The sequence below is a fragment of the Galleria mellonella genome, unplaced genomic scaffold (assembly GCF_026898425.1).
Source record: "Galleria mellonella isolate WM207_F2 unplaced genomic scaffold, CSIRO_AGI_GalMel_v1 utg40, whole genome shotgun sequence".
Taxonomy (NCBI): domain Eukaryota; kingdom Metazoa; phylum Arthropoda; class Insecta; order Lepidoptera; family Pyralidae; genus Galleria; species Galleria mellonella.
The window spans coordinates 2,037,164-2,058,376 of record NW_026442094.1 but is presented as its reverse complement, the minus strand read 5'-3'; the positions used below and the strand labels follow the sequence as shown (position 1 = coordinate 2,058,376).

At 31.9% G+C, this 21,213-nt stretch overlaps 1 protein-coding gene and 1 long non-coding RNA gene across 4 annotated transcripts; one reads left to right on the top strand and one right to left on the bottom strand.

The window, feature by feature from the left end:
• Positions 1-4,231: 4,231 nt before the first annotated feature.
• LOC113520372 (uncharacterized) lies at positions 4,232-9,230 on the bottom strand. 3 transcript variants are annotated; one of them, XM_052898057.1, is made up of 3 exons: positions 8,630-9,230; positions 5,800-6,485; positions 4,232-4,781 (listed from the first exon to the last, which is right to left on the bottom strand). In XM_052898057.1, exons 2-3 carry the CDS (start codon positions 6,016-6,018, stop codon positions 4,356-4,358), a joined length of 645 nt encoding a protein of 214 aa, XP_052754017.1. In that variant the 5' UTR covers positions 6,019-6,485; positions 8,630-9,230; the 3' UTR covers positions 4,232-4,355. The 3 variants fall into 3 exon arrangements, 1 of the variants encoding a protein (XP_052754017.1); XR_008253206.1 differs by lacking the exons at positions 4,232-4,781; positions 5,800-6,485 and adding an exon at positions 6,492-6,827; XR_008253205.1 differs by lacking the exons at positions 4,232-4,781; positions 5,800-6,485 and adding an exon at positions 6,835-7,575.
• LOC113520369 (uncharacterized) lies at positions 8,071-11,273 on the top strand. The gene is made up of 2 exons (XR_008253207.1): positions 8,071-8,278; positions 8,624-11,273. It is a non-coding gene; the product is annotated as an uncharacterized LOC113520369 (long non-coding RNA).
• The last annotated feature ends 9,940 nt before the right edge of the window (positions 11,274-21,213 follow it).

Here is a 21,213-nt window from a genome sequence, read left to right as displayed (position 1 = left end):
ATTGAGTCATAATTAATATAAAAAGAAAATTATTTATAATTATATATTTATTTAAGGTTTATAATTAGACTTAATATAGCGTATTTGGTAGCGTACGAGACTAACGGTTGATCTTGCATTATGCTGTAGACACCTAAGCGCTGCGCGTTCTGCGCCCTCTGCCTCAAGACCGGTTTAATTTATAAAAAAAAAACTATTGTTATAAATATAAATAGCATAAAAGCTATAGGAAACGAAATATTTGCAAAAAAAAAACTGTTTTTTTTTTTACCTTAGACCTTGAATATCTTAGACACGAAATTTTATGATGCTTTTGAGACATTTAGAAGAGCAAAACAAAGGTATTTTGAGGTTGACCTTTCTTTCCAGCCTACATGACTAAACTATTTTTTCGCTCAGAATGGTGAAGTCAAGAAAAAGAGAATAGTAGAGCTATTATAATAAAAAATCTATAAAAAAAAATACACAAAAATAATTGAAGATTTCAATGGCACAAATATAGGTATATTCATAGAGTACATAATCATACCACGAATTATACGGCAAATAAAATCTACATTACAGAACTAAAAGCTAAATTACTCTGCTTTATCGTGAGCAAACAGCGATTCATGGGAAAGGTCGGCGGACGGATTTATTTCAATCTTAGGTCTCCCGGCACTAAATATGCAGCGTTAACCCGGACACGATGCTGCACTTACTCCAACCAATTCACTTGGGATTACCGTGAATAACATTTGTAATATAACTCTAAAATAATATAAAAATAACATATTTATTTAACTTGTTTGAATTAGAAAAACTTAGTATCTGAAACAATTTTTCATTTTCACGGTTACTGTTTTAATAAACTTAATGAGAACATAAACGAACGAATAATAATCGATCCAATCATAAGACAGTCTGCTCATGTTCATGTTCAATCATAAATCGATTAATTAATTGAATATTTATTTATTTATTCTTTATTGCACAATAAGACTTTGTACAAGTGGCGAGCTTAATGCCATATAGCATTCTCTACCACCTAACTATTAGGTAAAAATAAAAAGCGTATGAAGGGCAGATGTGGTGAAAAATATGTGACATAATTATAGCAACATACTGAAATAATTATACATGTTTCCATTTGTTACTAATTTCATTTAGTGTTTCTGTGAGAATTTAAAATAATAGGCTGGTAACATGTGTCACTCAGGTTGATATAAGGACTGTAACGATATCCCATACATACCTACAATATTACAGAGATTTACAAGTTATGATGAAAAAAAGAAACTAATATATATGAACTCTGAAAACATAACACTGCTTTTTTTGATAGTTTTTTTTTTCACAGTCGTGTAACAAACTCACTTTCACATTTACAATATTGAGTAAAAATTTAAAAATGGAATAAAAAAAGTAATATCTCAACTAGGAATTAGAACAAACTATTTTTATTTCCGTGGTCTAGCCCGGCGGAGTTTTGCATTAGGTATGCAGGGGATTTGAGTGCGCCGGTTCATCCGGTGCGAGTTATATTTCCGTTGAAAATACTGCGGCTTCCCCTAATGGATGCTAAAGGTTAGCCAACATTGTGTACGGTCGACAAAATAATATTTCGCCGAGCCCTATACACAACCCCATACATAAGTATGTCAAGTGTTTTTGATATGAATATTTTTTCAGTGAATCGTGATTATAGCTACTAAAGTTGAAGATAGAGTTAGCTAACTAATCATATCTAAGAATAAAGTCACGTGCTAGTAATTAGATACCAAGGAACTTCCATTAAGTACTTGAGTACTATATTTCATTTGGAACCCACTTTCCTCCCTTGCATGAGATTTACTGATAAAATAAAAAAAGTATATATATGATAGTGAATGATATATTGCAATGAAATAAGAGTATATGAAGATGACGAGATATTTCACTGATATCTTCTCCTACATGTGGGATTTAACACCATTACTAATACAATAGTTCACCTAACTTATGATTAAGTATGTAGCAATTTGTTACCTATAACCTTTGTTTGGTTTTTTTTTTATTGAATGAAAATGGAATGATAACCTTGCCTGCGCAAACGGGATACGCTGGCGAAGCACCAGTGAAGTGTGATAGATGAGAATGAAAACAGGCCAGTTAGCTCATCATGATGAATTCATCAGGAATTAATCATGACAGTTTCCAGGGGGAACCGCGAGGAGGTCGACCTGGTTGAGTATATTGCTAGCAATGGGATTCTTAGTCTCCATTACTAACAATCCCTTTCCCCCCACCTTTGTTTGGTTAGACAATAAAAGGTTTAATAAATTATATATATATACGCACGCACGCACGCACGCAGGCACACGCACACACACGCACATGCAAAAATACACACACACACATACATATATATATTCATAATCTGACTAATGTTTCTGGTGGTAATATACTGCTTAATTTCTGACATTGCTTAATACTGACTAACGAATACTGTCGCAAAATTGTATAAATTGAATATAGAATACTAAAAAATATTTCTTCTAACAAGTAAAAAAAACATTAATTGCCGTGCATTTCAATAAAAACGCCTACTGAATTCAAGCCCGTAATAAAAGAAGATTGTATGTGGCATTAATAACATTTTATATGTTTTTAATGAATGATAAAATGTTTCATTCATTATAACTGGCGTCCCGCGTAAGCCCTCGGCGCTACACAATGAGCGAATTAATTAAAAAAATCCGTAACATGCGGCGATTTGAAAGGAAACGTTAGGTAATAAAAAGAAATGCTACGTTTATCTGCACAAAGGTGAAAGTATAATAAATAATTATTCTATATCGATAGTGAACACTAAGAGTACCGTGTCGTTAAAAAAAATACTTAGGTAAAAATATCTTACTAATGTTATAAAATTGTAACCAGACGATGTCTGTATATATCTGTATATGTGTACCATGTATTTAAGAAAAACTTAATACGAGGGTTAAGAATAGAATCCAAAACAAATATTTTTTAGAAATCTTGTGTTAGCCTGTGGGTTTGTTTGCTTCGATATCACGCAACAACTACTGCACCAAATTGGATGCGGTTTTCACAGTGGTGTTCGTGAAGGTTTAATTTAAAATCTGGTATATATTATATCAAGATAAAAATGGCGTATCAAGATACGCCTTCTAGAAACTACTTCATCGGTTTTCCTAGTTCTGAAACCATGCATATATCTATTATATTTCACATGATCTCTATTATATTTAGAACCTTAATAATATATTTTTATGTAATTTAGAACAAGCTAACACCTAATGGAAAGTGTTAATTGCCAGAGGGAGACTTTGTACAAAAGTCGATTGCTTGGGTACCTCTGTCCCGTTCGTGTTTCTACCGTGAAGCAGTTGTGTTTGCATGGCTGTGTTTCGGTTTGAAGGGTGGGATATGGCGTGAATTTACTGGGTACGGAGGAATAACACCTAAGTCCTCAGGAATGGCAACGCATGGAGGTATCATGGGCGAAACAGTATACTCTGTTATGTCCATGGTACTGCTAATGTCTATAAGCGATGGTTACCACTTTCCATCAGGTGGGCCACAGCTTGTTTGCCATTTTAAGTTGTATAAAAAAAACTTACAGACAGGACCAGCTCTATGAACATAATAATATACTATACAACATAATGGGCTGTGATGCCCATGGTACTTTTATGCCTTAACATTTCTAAAGACTATGAATATTATTAATATTTATAAAGAAATGTTAATATGATCATTGTAGACTGTAATTTAACATTATGATTGCTTAATAATAATAATAATAAAAATCATTCAGAAAATCATATTAATTTCATGTGCAAGTTAATAAACTAAATGTTTTCATTATTTTCTTTAGTTAAAACAATAATTTTGTTATACCCATGCCCAATAGTGATTTCATTATTCTGATTATCATAATCTCATTATGATAATCAGTTATAGATTAATAAAATTACTATAAAAAAATATTATTTTAACAACATAATAGAATCAATATATGTCTGTGTATATAGACTTATGTCAAATAATAAATAAAACAATATATGTGCCAAAAGATATGTGTGATAAAATATTTTAGTCTATTTATCTGATTATCCTAATTTTTTTCAATATCATTTTGACAGCTCTATATTAACAAAAGGTATTTAATGTCAATTAGATTTTAACTCACAATAGATTCATATAAAGGTATTACTTCCAACATAACAAAAGTAAAAATACTTAGTTGTAGTACTACATTTTATTAAATACATAAAACTCTATCTTAGGCATATCTCAGGTCTCTTTTGTATATACATACATCCCACAAGGTACTATTATAATTTCTAATTATAAAATTATTCAATATGTTATAAACTAAAATATCCATAACTGACAAAATCATCTAATATATTTTTAATCACTGATTTATATTTATTGACAGCCATTTCTTTTTCTTCATCTGTTGTCCAGATATTTTTGCTCCTAACATGTCCTTCTTGCTGCAAACCATTTGATAGCCATAATGCAGTGTTAGCCACAATAAAGCATGCAGGAGCAACAATTTTTAAATCATCATATAACATTTTCTTTGAATATAAAGTGTGTGAATCTAAACCCACCTCTTTCAAAACTTTATTAAAAGTTTGGTAATAAATATCTAATAATTCTTGGTAATGTTTATGCCTTAATTCAGACTGTGTACTTGTTATAATAAAGAATAGAGTATCATATGCTGGACTGGACATACGAACTGTTTGATAATCTATCAAGCAAGCTGCTACTGGTTTCTTCTCCTGCAACAATATTTTAATATGCTAATTAAAAATTAAATTTAAACTTAAGAAATATGATTTAACAAGACTGTTTGCTCGTGAAGCTGAGGAGTTCTTGATAAAATTAAATTTGTTATTCATGCCTTAATTCTTATAATAAAATTAGAATTTAAAAGGTGTGTGTAGTAGTAGAAGGCTATTCATAAACAAAAATTTTGAATATTTGACTGTCTAACCATTGAATGGTCTACATCTATGATCTTCTAATGTTGCAATTGCGAAAAATATATCTTTTTATTTAATATTATTATAATTATAATTTATTATTATTATAATTTCTATAATGCTTGCTCTTGAACAAGACTTTTATATATATTGTAATGCATTATCCAATTAGTACTGTTATATATATATATATATATATATATATATATATATATATATATATATATATATATATATATATATATATATATATATATATATATATATATATATATTTAAAGAGTAAATTTTCTTTCCAAATGTCCCCATGGCATATGCAAGTTTGTTCTACAGCTGAAGATATAGATTCAACTATATATCTACAATTCTCTTTTAGATTCCTCAATAATAGTTCATACACAGAATTTTCAAATACATTTATTACTTTTTGTAGTCTATCTATCAAGATATCCATAAACCTTTTATTGCTCTGATTGCTTAATGGCACACATATTGCTTTTGTTTCTTCATACAGTTTTGGATCCCTTTCTTTCATAATAAAAGATAATGCATGGAACTTTGCCAATGATATCAAGGATACTCTAGCATGATCTATGTCTACAAACATATTTTGAGTGTATGGTTGATAACCATCACTACACATATTCTGCATGGCAATCACTTCGTTACAATATTCCTTAGATATATAATAGCATTTTGGGCTAACAAATTGCATTGAAAAAGGCACATCATTCTGCAGTTCTTGGTATTTTCTCAGTATGGTCGAGTAAACATATATTTCTTTAGCAAAAAACTGAGTGAGCGCTCCACTTACCCGAAATCTTTCATCGGTAGGAGCAATTTTTAAAACTATATCTAAAGTTACTTCATTTTCTCCATTTTTTCCAGTTAAAATTACTGGGATTAGAACGCCGAAATAATTTTGAGCTATTGACTCAAACTTTATTTGTGAATAATGGCACTCTACCAGGTTAAGATCAGATATAATTAAATTAATAACATTATTAATATAATTTTCTGTTATTTGAGACATTTTTGTACTTAAATATTAAATAAAAACATTGTATTTTATAATAAGTATAGGTTATTTTACTATCAAATATTACATTTTGTAATTTTTGTCACTGTCACTGTCAATACTGTCCATTACACTGTACCCCACTTTCATGCTCATCAAAGATTCAGAATTATAAACTTCGCGTCGAACTGCAATAACCAAAATTAGCCCATGCTAAATTCCAGATGTTATCATTACAATGAGCTAACTGACCTGCCTTTTCATTTTAATCTATCATCCCTCAGCATACACCATTAGCGCAGACGGCAGTACCATTCCATTATCATCTATCATCCCTTACCGGTGCTCCGCCAGCATATATCATTAACGCAAGCGGGGCTACCATTTCATTTTCGTCCATTAAAAAAAAATTACCTTATATTATTATTATTTAAAGAAACTTTTCATAGGTAGGTACGTCTTTGGTATTTATTATGTCTGGCCTGAAGCAAAGGAATTGTTTGTTTACCAATGTTATATTAGCTGTAGTAATAGAGTCATCACCTATCCATTCTTTACTAATTCCATGCCAGTATATACCAACAGTACAGATGTAAAAAGCTGAAACATTTGTGATAACAAAGTAATTTTAATTGTCAAATCTTTACTGTACGTACTGAATAATAATGGTATGTTGAATGGAAAACGACTGCAATCGTACTGCAGCTTTTTATACAAGACACTGGCAGAAATGGTCGTAAAAATAACGACCGATTGTCCTTGAAAAAAAGAACATAGGGCAGATGAAGGTAGTACTTTGAATAGGTATCATTCCATTTCACCCGCTAAAAAAAAGCAAAACCTTATCTGCTATTTTGACTCTGACAGTTGTCTAGTGGATTAACATCAGCACAAAAATATAAGTGTACTAATATAAAAAAACATGTTTCATTTATTACAAGCCTGGAAATTCTTAAATTTCGAGACATAGTCTCTTTTATCCCTGAAACAGTGATGTCATATCTACCAACTTTTCGGTAGATCTACTAATTTTCTTTTCAGTCAACGTATCTACCAACCTAGACTTAAAAACTACCTATTTTTTTTATTAGTTTGACATATCACCACTTTGAATTATTTTTATATCGACGAGCGACGTTGCAATGTGTAGCGTGAGCCATGTGACGATACGTCAACATACATAGAGTTCAGGCAATAAACCACAAAAAAAAAACGTCAGCAACAGTTCTCCGTTCGCGCCATTTCGCGCCCATAGACATTATTATACTGTTCTGTTCCAGGCAAGTTAAACGTTATAAAGTTAAAATTATAAAATGTTGTCTACTCTAGAATTTTTTTTTTATTTACATTACATTTTTATTTTTAGGACTATGCCTAAAAAACATGACCAAATTGGACCGAGAGTGAAGATTATTAAGAAACATGACATTTCATTTCACAGAAAAAAATGTCCTACACCTGAAGAATTCTGGAAGCATGTTTCATTCGATCCAATGTTTCCCCTGCTATGCGAATTCGTGAAAAAATTATTCGTACTTCCACATAAAAGCGCCAACGTTGACATATTGTTTTCTGCAATTAATAATATGAAAACCTTCTAGAGAAATAGAATATGCACGGAGACTAGAAGGATTGTTGCATACTAAAAGATTCATAGCAAACAACGGGCAGCCTAGCGCAGAACATTTAAAATTTTTCAATAAAAATATGTATAATTTCCAAAAATAAACATTTTAAGAATAGTTCATGCATTTTTAATCTTAAAAAAATCTAAATTGAGGTGGTTTGATTTACCGATTTTGCATTTTACATTCTACCAACTTCTAACAACATTTGGCGCATAATCTACTAATTTTCTAGAATTCGGGTTGGCAACACTGTCATTAAATTTTTTGTATATTTATACTTTATGTTCTTGTATTTATTGTAGTCCATCGGTGAAGATTTTTAATTTTCGACTCTGTTGCTCCCCTCTCGTGGTCTTGGAGTGTCACCGCTCTCGTTCCTGCATACAGGCCCGGTGAAACTGTCAAGGCTATCTCCGTCTAACAGCACTAACGGGTGAAAAAATCTTCTCTCTTTGACTTCGAGTGTTCCCGAACGTCGATCGATAAAATTGAATTATATTTCTGAGAGTATATTACCAATTATAATGTAATACATATTAAAATTAAATCATAAAATGTTCTTTAGTTAAAAATATTCTATTACTGTGACATCGCAACTATAGTGAACAAGTTTATTGGCATCATAGAGTCCATTATGCTCGTATTAGGTATTAGGTTTATTATTATATTACGTATTAGGTTTAATATGCATTTTTTGGCCTAAAAAATTGAATGGTGACTATGTGGGCTATCGGTAGAATTAAGATGACATTCTGGAGACACCATGTGGTAACTAACCTAACCTCAGTACTAACAATATATCCTTATTTCTTACAAAGTGTTTACTAAACGCATTATTAACAATTCCGTCCCCTCTAAAATCTGTATTATTGTCCCACTGTTAGCAATATACTCTGTCAGATCGACCTCTACGTGGTTCCCCCTGGAAATCATCGCGCTGAATTCCAGATGTATTCATCATGATGGGCTAACTGATCTGTTTTTTTTTTCAGTCTCACCTGTGACCTATCCTCACTAGTGCTCCGTCAGTATACCGTTAGCACGATTGGAGTTACTACTGTATGCCATTATCATCCAAGAGAGAAGGAATTGTTAGTAATGGAGAGATTAGTCCCCATTGCTATCAATATACCTTATCAGGTCGACCTCCATGCGGTTCCCCATGGAACTGTGAATTGAAATGAAACATTGAATTTGTGTATAGTGTATAATGATAGTGTGGATGAGGTTACAATTTCATTATCATCAAAAAACATACTACCCCTCGAGTTACCCACCAACCAATGAGAATTTTGACCCAAAATCTGATCTTGTTGCAGACAAATGCAAGAAGATGATCTACATTTAAGAATTGTCATCGGAAACAATTGATTCAATTAGAAGTTATGCAGTGTGATACAGATAGATCTGGAATTATAAAAATTAAGCATATTAATGTAAAAGAAGAATCAGCCATAATTAACAACATGTTTTTGGGCAAAGAAAATTGCAGTCCTATAGAACAGTATGAAGATTGTAAAGTGAAGAGTAAATTGGAAGAAGAACCTTTTAAGTGTTTTAAAACTGATTCAAAAAATTACTTGTATAATATGGATGAAGTCCATAAATATATGCAGCAGGAAAGGAAAATTGAATCTTATAAGTCTTCTCCGTGTGATACCAATGCGTACAGAAAAACACTGAAATGTCATAATGGATCTGAACACCACATTTTACGTGTTTATACTGGCCAGAAACCATATATTTATAATTATTATAAAAAACCTTATACACCAAAATCATATTTTCATATTAAAGAAAAACCAAATGGTATTGATGTGTGTAAAAAATGTTATAACACAAATGCACGTTTGAAAGAGTATGCATGCCATACTGATGAAATGCAATTCTATTGTGGTTTGTGTAAAAAATTGTCTTAAAACAAAGCAGCATTTGAAACACCACTTGCATATTCTTGCTGTTGAAAAACGCTAGAGTTGTGATGTGTGTAAAAAAAGTCTTCTAACAAAAATATCATATGATACTTGCATATTATACACACTGCTAAAAAGCCATAATAGTTGTCATGTATGTAAAAAAAAATTAAAACAAAGACAGCATTTTACACAGCACTTGTATATTTATTAAAATTGAAAATAAAATATAATTGTGACCTATGTAAAAATATTTTAGAACAAAGAGCACAAAAGTACTTATGATAGATATTTATATATCTATATAAATAGGGCATCTCTTTCATAATTAATCTCAATATCTGCAGGATCTTTTATTTTTATGTATATAAAAGATATACTAAAAATATTTTTTATAAATTTAAATACCTACATTAACAATAATAAAAAGGTTTTCTCTGGTTCTGAAAATTGATGCTTTAATGTTCACATTACTAGCATTCTACTAGACAGAACCTTTAGTTTTCTCCAAAAATATTTCTAGTAAATGTTACATATTATATAGACAGATGAGCTCACATAGCTCATATTGTAACTGTTATGTACATTCAAATCTCACAAACACAATAATAATCAAATTTTGATATTAAATGTGGAATGTCATAATTACCTCTGGATATAGCTCTTTAGTCTGTACTATTATGCTCTTTTAACTTTTGTATACTACATACATTGTAAAAATATTTTTACATAATTATACATCATACACAGTTTTTTAAAAGTATAAATATGTAAGTGCTGTATCAAATTCTATGCTTCATTTTAATTTTTTTTTTACATACATCACAACTATTATGGCCTTTTAGTAATGTGTATAATATGCAAATACCATATAAAATATATTTTGTTGTAAAACATTTTTTACACACATCACAATAATAGAGTTTTCCAACAGTATAAACACTGTGGAAGTGCCGTTTCAAATGCTGCTTTGCTTTAAAACATTTTTTACACACATCACAACTAAATGGCTTTTCACCAGTATAATATGCATGTTTTTTAAATGTGTATTCATATTGCTTATTTTGATGTGTTAATTAATTGTTAAGAATTTTCAAAAAATTGATAAGATCAGAAAAACAGCAGGCTGTAATAAAGGCTAGAGGGAACAATACCAAGTATTGTTTTAATTTTTTTTTTATTCTTACCATTTTTTGTTTAATTTCCAAAATACGGTATGAGGGTCATTTGAAAAGTTCTTAGCCTAGCATGGTTAGTCATTGGTTTTTTTTTTATAACTACCCTCATTTTGTAGTTACATTATTTAGCAACAAGTATGCACAGTTTATTCACAGTAACTCATTGTTCGTTTACACGTGATACCGTAAGTCAAGTCAGAGCTATTTTTGAAAATGGGTGAAATTGAACATCGTGCAGTGATAAAATACCTGAATTTGAAAGGTTTAACTCCAAAAGCTATACATGAAGACATGTCTGCTACTTTGGGTGAGTCCGCTCCTTCGTATGCGTCTATTAAAAACTGTGTGGCAGAGTTTAAACGTGATCGTGAGACCATTCAAGATGAGCCCCGTAGTGGCCGGCCTTCGACTGCTTCCACTGATCAAAACGTTTATTTTGAGGAGTTAGACGAAGATTTTTTTAAAACGGGTATCGAAGCCTTACCGGGTCAATGGAAAAAGTGTTCTGAGCTCGGAGGAGAGTATGTTGAAAAATAAAAATAAACTCAAAATCGTGTGGTTTCATTAAGTATGTTAGGCTAAGAACTTTTCAAATGACCCTCGTACCTAGGCCCTTTTCCTAAATTCCCATTTTTCCTACTCTTACATTCAGACATCATTTACTTAAGAAATAATTGATGGATTTTAATGATAATGATATCAAATTAAAAAATAACTAGGGTAATAGGTTTATATAGTAATTACGTAATTGTAACTTTACATGGTATATGATATATTCTTTAGCAATATAAAGGTTGTAAGCCTTTTAGTAAGAAATGAAGCACAAGTATTTACAGTTCATTTAATTTAGATATCAAACTATTAAATCATATATTTACTTTGCATATAATATATAACATAAATACCCAACTTCTGTTAATCCATTGACACTTATTTAATTATAGCTTCTTTTAGGACTTCAACAACAATAATTGTGATATATTTTATATAATGACCACGTGGTTTGCTATACTTGGTCACTCTTGATACGTCAAGGAGGAGCTCCTTGACGTAGTAAGAGTGACCAAGTTCCAAGACCAAGCTCTGTTCAACGGTTGGACAAGAAGTGTCTCTCCACCCAAATGATAATCTTTTATATTCACACGGCCGAATTCAAGTAAACAAGTCAGTGAGACCACGTGTTCTTACGATTTGATTATTTTTTATTTAAGTATAATGATAATAATTAATTATAAAATCAATTAAAATATAAATTAGGGTTCTATATACATTCAAGAATAATTTATTACCAAATTCAGTATAATAACAATTTTAATACTTTATTATATTTAGTTACTTTGATATTTATTAATAAATGTAGGTACACATTTTGACACAAGATGTTTAAGAAAATTAATATAATTTAAAATAAATATCTAACAAATGCATATGTGCGCCGTCAAGGGTTAAGTCGATTTGGTTGCTCGCGAGTGTATTTATTTCCACGAAACAGGTTTTGCCTAGTGTGAGGTCATAGCTGTACTTCTTAGAGTACTTTGAAAAGATATACTTATCTATAGAACATTTTTTTAGTGTCCCACGTATATTGGCTAATTTTAATTATGGAAATAATGTTATTCTTTTTTGAAAAACAATAAATGATAATAATCTATTAGATTGTCTATACTTATTTCAAACGACACAACTTAAAAGGCAACACTCGTATTAATCCTTATGTAACATTTGATTGTAATGAAATACGAGAGTGTGTTCTTATGTTCGCGGAATGAAAGGGTTATAGGGGAGTGATTAGGCTCATTAGGATCGAAACGTGTTCAATGACTTATAATTCATCGTAATACGAAGTTTAATTGTTATTACATAATTAGTCTGAGCTATCGTCAACCAAGCAACATAATCGGGAGTAAAAAGTGAAATATAGAAAAAATCTAATTTCTTGCCGTTATAAAGTTCCTTACCAAGCAAGGAAAATCAGTTGCCCCCATAATGAATGAGATGTCATTGATTTACGGCGACTCTTGTCCAAGAAAAACCCTAGTGTACAAGTGGCATAGTTTATTTAAACAAGGAAGGGAATCCCTTGAAGATGACTCGAGGCCGGGCACGAGCATCGAGGTGACTACGCCAGTACTTATCCAAAAAGTTTGATAAAACTGTACTCGATGCTCGATTAAAGAAGTAACAACTAGCAGAAATGGTTGGAGTATCCGATACAACCATCCTGCATTAAATACCCTTAAAATCCTGCACGATCATTTTAGCATGACTAAGGTCAGCGCAAGATGGGTGCCGAGAATGCTCACGCCGCTGCAAAAATAACAGCGTGTGGAATATTCACGTGCATTTTTGGACTTGTATAATGAAGACAATGATGGTGTATTGAGTCGAATTATTACTGGAGGCGAAATTTGGGTTCATCATTATGGACCTGAGTCGAAATAAGACTCCATGCAGTGGCATGAAAAGGGCACAGCACCTCCAAAGAAGTTTATGGTGACACAGCTAGGAAACTCATGGCAACAGTCTTTTGGGAATCCGAAGGAATATTATTGATCGATTATAAAGTTAAGGTGTTTCTATAACCAGAGAATACTACGCTTCAATATTAGAGCGACTGAAAGAAGCCACTAAAGAGAAAAGACGGGGAAAATTGACGAAAGGTGTGCTGCTTTTGCACGACAATGCGCCCGTCCACAAGAGCCGCGGTGCGTTGGCAGCCCTGCTTAAGGTGGGCTTCAATATTTTGAACCACCCACCCTACAGCCCAGACCTGGCCCCGAGTGATTTTTACTTGTTTCCAAAAATGAAAAAAGAGCTGCGGGGTAAAAAATTTACTACCGATGATGAAGTCAAGGAGGCAGTTTCGGCGTATTTTAAAGATAAAGAGAATTTTTTTTTTATGAGGGTATACATAAATTAATTGGAGGATCTGAAAAATGTATCCATCTTGCAGGTGAATATATTGAAAAGTAAAAATTAATCCCCCATTCCACGAGCATAAAAACACTCCCTCGTAATAATAATACTATTATTTTATTTGTGTAGTTAGTATACTTATAACCCTGTACTCCTCAGGAATGGCACCATGAAGGGTAGGTATCATGTCCATAGTGCTGTTCATATTTATTGATCATTTTAACCGTTTTATATTAGGTTTCTAGTTTTTGTTTACCACTGTTTTTCCATAAAAAGATTACTCGCGAAGTTGTCCAAATCTACATCAACACTAATATTATAAAGAGGAAAGATTTGTATTCTTGTGTGTATGTTTGTAATGAATAAATTCAAAAACTACTTTGCCGATTTATAATACTATATGTCCAAGTATTATCGTTTTGTCACAATAACCACTTTTTACATTTTAAAAGTTGATAGAAATTCACTTCTGTTTAAATCCTTATCCAAATAAATCATATTGTTTTCAAAACTGTTTCAATTTATGTAGACTAATTTTTGAATTGTTCAAATCGGCTATTCCATTCAATAGATATTACGAATTTAATAAGTCATAGAAATAGAAAAAATAACGCTGTCGCGTTGTACATGTAATTCATACCTATTTTAGCGGTGCGGAAGAGGGGCAGGTAGGAGCGAGCACATCTATGAAATAAGTAACTAGGTAGGATTAGATAAAAATGTAAAATGTTGTAAAAATGTTCACCCGTGCGAAGCCGGGATGAGTTGCTAGTACACAATATACACACATTTTCACATCGGAGAAATTAATTGGCTTTTGCTCGCTACTTATTTCGTGTGGCACTGGATACTCCCTTAATATTTTAATAGAAAAATTATCCATTACACATTTGGTTTGAGAAATTATTTATAGTTTCTCAATAAATTATTTACAGAATTATACTTCTTTCTATCGTAAACTACCTACCATTATAAGTTATCCTACTCTTAGGTAATGCAAATATACAACCGTTTTAGAGTACTTGATGTACAACTACATAAACGATAAAAAACATCTAAAATATAAATAAATAGGCACATTAGTTTGACCTTATGCCTATATATATGTTTTAGAAAATTTAGTGTTAATATTAACAATTTTAAAAAGATGTCAACAGTAAGTAAGTACGTATATATTTAATAGACGGTTATCAGTGGAGTATCAGCAAACGATCATTCTAAATTGAATAAACATTTTTTTAATGAGTGATAATGGAATGGTGTCCTACGCTGTCAGTATACACTGGCACCAGTTAGTGGTGATAGGTGAAAATGAAACCAGCTCAGTTAGTCCACTGTGATGAATTCAACAAGAATTAATCGCAATAACTTCCAAGGGTGTTATTAATGGGTGAAGATAGAATGATAACTCCGCTTGCGCTATCGGTATAACGAACCCACGCAGCTTCCAGGCGTGGAAGTCGACCTGACAGAATATATGACATAGATATAAATTTGATTATGTATCGATTGTAATTCAGCTGTACGTTTTCCAAAAAATAAATAAACATCCCCATCACTAACAATTTTCCTCTGGCAAAAAAAAAATCCAGGGCATCAATGAAAAACGATACCTAAATAGAATTAAGCAATATGGGTTTCCAGGGGGAACCGCGTAGAAGTCGACCTGATAGGGTAGGTAGGTAACAATTTGGCTTTTACATCCCCAATACTAACAATACCTCCCCCGAATAAACAATGTTAGTTATCTAACTAATTACGAGTGTTATGAGTGAATGTAAAAATTGGATTTTTCAATGAAACATCGATATTTTTATTGTTTCGCAAAAAAAGGTTACGAAATAATAATAGGATTTGCAATTTTCTCCTGTGTCGCTTCCCATTATATTTTGCACATTTTATTTTCCATTTGGGAAATTCCCAATGAAATTTTCCTATAACGATGACGAAGGGGCGGAAAATTACTGAAATGTGGATTGTTCATTTTCGCTTTGCATAGATATTATTTAAATCTCTGAACCCTTCTTATAGAAACGTATTAATTCATTTCTCTACTTGGAATACTTTGATGAAATATATTACCATTGTGATTCATGTCTGGAGCTGGTTTTATAAAGTGACATTGTTCAATGGACTTCAAAACGTTCCTAATTCTTTTTTTTATTAGTATGTTACACGACATCTTTGAAGTGATTACATAGATCATTGCCTATAAACATACCAGAGAGACTTTGTATAAAAGTCGTTTGCTTGAACATCACTGTCGTACTTGTGTTTCTGCTGTGAAGCAACTGTACTTTGTATAGTTGTATTTCAGTTTGCAAAATAGAATATAGCAGTGAAGTTACAGAGAATGGAAGTATCAAGTGATGTCTATGATTCTGTTCATGTCTAGAGGCGATGGCCTATCGATACTTTGTAAAAGGTGGGCCGTTAGCTTGTTTGCCATGTTCTAAATTGTATAAAAAAAATTATAGTATATTTTAAATTGCCTTAACGACAGCATGTGGTTAATAATTTTATGGCGGCTCCTAAACCTACCCTGAAAAAATTGCGCTTGTAATAAATAAGACAGTAACAAGAACGCCTACACTTCAAAACATATTTAAATTTGACTATTCGTGTGTAGGCAGGTTATGATTTATTATTGTAATTTTATGTTAGGGTTTGATGATTATTTAATAAAAACTCATGACCATAATTACCTAATTTAGATAAGGTTCAAACAGGTTTTTTTAAACCTAAAATTATACTGGAAATAAATGTACTGGATTAAGTAAATAAGGCGAGGCGTCATAAAACGTGTCAGACCTTGTTATATTAAAAATCTGGGACCACGCTAAACATTTTTATCGGCTCTTATTTATAAGTTAAGTAACTTAGGGAATTATGTTGAAAATTTTGCTTAGTAGAGCACGAGTGATCATTTTCAGTATTATGTCTTTAAAAACAATGATCAAATTCTACTATGCTTTATATCCTATAAAATACATATTAGATTATTATTACGATTTTATCAAAATATGCTTAGACGTAAAGCTCCATTATTTTGAACCTACAATATCTATACATATAATAAAACTGTAGAGGTCGAGTGTCGATACATAGAAAAAAAAAACACCAAACACCGAGTCAGAGGGATGTTAGAAGTGAAATAGAACACATCCAGATTTTTTTAAATTTATTTTTCTGTCAGTTTGTCTGTTTGTACGGGTTACTCTCCGAAACTGTTGGACCTTAAGTTAACCTAAGGTCAACCTTTTAGATACTTTTAATTACGGAAAATTAAAGAGTTCCTGTGCATAGTTAAAAAACTATAGTAACTTATACAGCTTAGTACACAACCTACTTAAATAGTTATTTTGAAATAAGGTAAAGAGTGAGAACGACACGTCATTTGTTAATTTTAGTCCAGTATTCCTAGACATAATAAATCGATAGGTTCATATATCAACAAATGCTAAACAAGAGTAACAAATACCACGCGGATAAAGTCGCAAGCATCAGCTAATTATCTATAAATTTAAATGAGTTCAAAAGAAATTTTTCATAATATTCTGTATAACTGGCTACCTACAATGTTTATACCTATTACTTCAAGTTTAATTTAGTTGATTGTACATATTAGCGATATAATATGCATTTAGTTAAACCTTGTTTTTATTTATGTAAACCTGTAATTGGCTTTTTGTTTCCAAGAAGAACCGTGGGGAGGTCGACTAAATATATAGATATGACTAAATATGAATATGTACACTATATTACTAACTAAGGACTAGACGAATCTGTCAGGTCCACCTCTATGCGATCCTTTTTTAAAACCTGAAATCCGTGTTAAATTCTTGTCGAATTCGTCACCGTTCCATTATCACTAATTAAATATTTAATTACTTACTAAGAATAGTTATTTCGATCTTTACACGGGAAAATAAGGCTAGATCGACGGTAACATGTAATGCCAGTCTCGGTTCGTTCTTGCTCCGTACTCAGTCTGTAAGTAAACAGAAAAGTTCAAGATTGATCATAACTTGAAAGGAACTGGACTGTACTATAGTATGAATACACATTGTTCTTTACATAATAATATTTTACTAGACTAAGAACAAACCAAAAAAGAATTGAAATCAGTACTATAATCTGAATGCGGCATAATCTGTAAACGGACGTCCTCAATTTGACATTTTACAACATCTGCAAATAACAAATATCTACGTCTACAAATTGGGGACTTGCTGTGATTGCCCAAATCTTATTACTTTTCTACGTAAGTAGGTACTTACATTTCTTCATACGCCTGTCACGTTTGAAGTTGTTTATTGTACTTAGGTGCTACTTGTTTGGCACTTTGATATTGTTGTAAAGTTGTTAGTCACGTGCAATGTAAGCGGTTTGCCAAAATATTCAGAAACATATGGGTAGGTTTACATTAGTTTTGACGGCTGCTTAGAAAATAGAACTTTTAACTTTAAGATCAACATCATTCTGTCCAGTAATTAAACCATGTACTTACATAATACATGTGCGTATAATTTAATGTGTTTTATTAAGACATTATGACTAAATTTGAAGAAATGCAATTTTTTGTCTTTTTGACAAAATTTGTATAAAATCTCCTACGTGTGTGCAGACAGGTGACAAAGTCGCAACAGAACTTGGCTGTAAAATACATTTTTAACAGTTAATGACCTCTATATTAATTTAACTATGAGAAAAGGGAACATTAGCAATGAGAACGCCAATCCCCATTATTAACAATAACCATATACCTCATCTTACCAATATAATAAAAATTTTACTGAATGATAAGAAGTAATAAAAGTCATAAAAATACTTTTTAAAAATTTTATTAATTTTTTTTTATACAACTTAGAATGGCAAACAAGCTGACGGCCCACCTGATGAAAAGTGGTAACCGTCGCCTATAGACATAAGCAGTAGCATGGACATAACAGAGTATACTGTTTCGCCCATGATACCCCCTATGCGTTGCCATTCCTGAGAACTCAGGTGTTATTCCTCTGTACCTTGTAAATTCACGCCATATCCCACCCTTCAAACCGAAACATAGCCATGCAAACACAACTGCTTCACGGTAGAAACACGAATGGGACAGAGGTACCCAAGCAATCGACTTTTGTACAAAGTCTTCCTCTGTCTGCCAGTCTGTATGTTTGATCCGAAATTACCAAATTGAATACTGTTCTCTCAGTTGTGTTTTTCAAGGTCTAACTTAGGCTGATGTGTTTTATCTAGCAATCTATATGTGGTTACCTACTTCCAAAAGCCACGCGAACGAAGTTAGGGGCAAAAGCTAGTATATTATAAAGTCATTAGAATATCATTAGAACCTTCACTGGTGCCGTCATTGTAGGTATACTATCTATTAGCATAGGCGTACGCACTACCTATTCCTACTTCATCTATAAAAAAACTACTTTTGTATGTACTTAGATCCTAAAAGAAACACTAATTTTATTTAATACGAGGAAGCATAAGCTCACATATCTAACATCACTACACCAAATTGAATCGAATGAAGTCGTTCACATCAATGGACTTTTATAAAAATCGTTCTCATTTGTCTAGTGGCTGCATCTCGAAGGGAAGGTTCCCCTTTATTGGACTCATTTGTAACAGATTCCTAGCTCTCTTGTAATGGAGTGTGTTGAGATAGATTACCTACGGTGAAACTTGTTTCGAGTTCTCGATATGCTTATCTTAGACATGCCTAATTGAAGAATATTTCACTTAGTTTTATAATTATTTAATTATACGTATAATTAATTATATGTACTGTCTATATTAGTGTTAATATATAGTGCCTAAAACTATTTAGGTAATGAAGCCGTAAGGTAGACTGTATATATTTATTAATCAAAATTAAATTAGTGAATTATAAATGTAAATACGTTGCATATTTGAATCCAACATCCAGTAAGAATGTTGGATTTTTTTGGATTATTATCAATGTTTCCCATTTCCTTCGTCAGAATATTAGTCAAAAAGTCGGTATCAACCGACAGAACTCGCTCGAAATTTAACTTAAAATGTAACCAACACCAAACACTTTTATTGTCAATTTAAATTTCAGACTGACTCTCCGGTGACGGAAAACAATGATAATAAACCAAATTAATCCGAGTGACGTCGGTGGGCTTGCCCCCTGCCATGTTGGATTCTAATATACTAAGAGAAATGGGGCATTATTTTACCACAAGGGCAATAGTCGACGAATGCCTCTTACACCCCATAGCCGTAAACAATGAACTTATTTTAGTTCTACTCCGATCAAAGTTTTTTATAAGTAACTTCGAAATTCGAATGGTAAACCGTCGACCACAGACCTAACTAACATAAATAGCATCACGAACTGAATTGAATTCTTTATTATGATTCGCTTCTTAATACACTTAAGAACGGTGTTAAGCTAAGATCTCTGTCCATAAATGTTTTGTGCGATACCGTTGGCTGTTCATTATTATATCGCCTGAATTATATGAGAGTAACAAGATTTACGAGACACGTCTCCTGAGGAGAGCTAACGAGTTCTGTGTAGGGCTGTCACTTAGAATACCTTCGCACTAATACAATATTAAAATATTAAAAACATTTGTGTACTCTCATACATTTTGTATGCCCAAAAAAGTAGAATATAACTGTGTAGATATAATTTTGATTTTATTAACTTTGATGGATTTATTCGCCGAATAAGAATTTGTAAATTTGTGGTAAATTGACCTAAAATCTTAAATCTAACGTGTTTACTATCTACATCCATGTGTCCAATAACATTGTACAAAATACTCAAGTCAGTTAATATCTACCGTTGCTGTAGCCAAGATGAGTAAGGTTTTACTTATCAAATATTTATTTCTATAGAGGACGCCACACGATGAAATAAAATAGTTAGGATGCAACGCAACAATACTATGTAAATAATGGAACAAGAAGTAAAGGGCAGTGCTGGATAAGATAATATTATAAAATAACAACTTAGTCTATTTTTATATAACAGAAACTCTTACCGAATTCTTCAATACCGTAACAATGTTTTTTTTTAATTGATAAAAAAAAAGTTAACCTTAAACTATTGACAGCCCTATCGATGATTCTAGCAAAACTCGTGTCACGTAATTACATAAAAATAATCACATCAAGACTACGACTGTCCTCCGACCTTCCACCTACTACAATAAACGCCTCGCTTGACAAAATAACGCTACCTATTCTTTTCTTTATCATTTTTTTACTACACTTGTTCCCAAACTGTTCTGACATGTATCCAGCGTAATCACTACGCAGACCCATCTCAGACTAGATGGTTTTAACGACTGTCATCCAAATGGAAATGGGAACGCCGTGGAATTTAATTTGTATTTACACTCGACACACATTTTTAAGTTATACAAAATCTAAGTAACGCAGTACCGTGATGGAATAAAAATAATGAAATCTTTATTCGAATAAACTTTATCAAGAGTAATTTTAAATTATCAATATTCTATCACTGGGATCGAAATATTATTACTTATCTCTTTAAAAAAAAATCCCTCAAGAAATTTAAAGTACGCAGGT

Coding starts and splice junctions, on each gene's coding strand:
- LOC113520372 (XM_052898057.1), bottom strand. CDS start 6,018: ATGTCTCAAATAACAGAAAATTATATTAATAATGTTATTAATTTAATT. Junction 4,782..5,799: donor CTACCGATGAAAGATTTCGG/GTAAGTGGAGCG, acceptor ATATTGTTGCAG/GAGAAGAAACCAGTAGCAGC.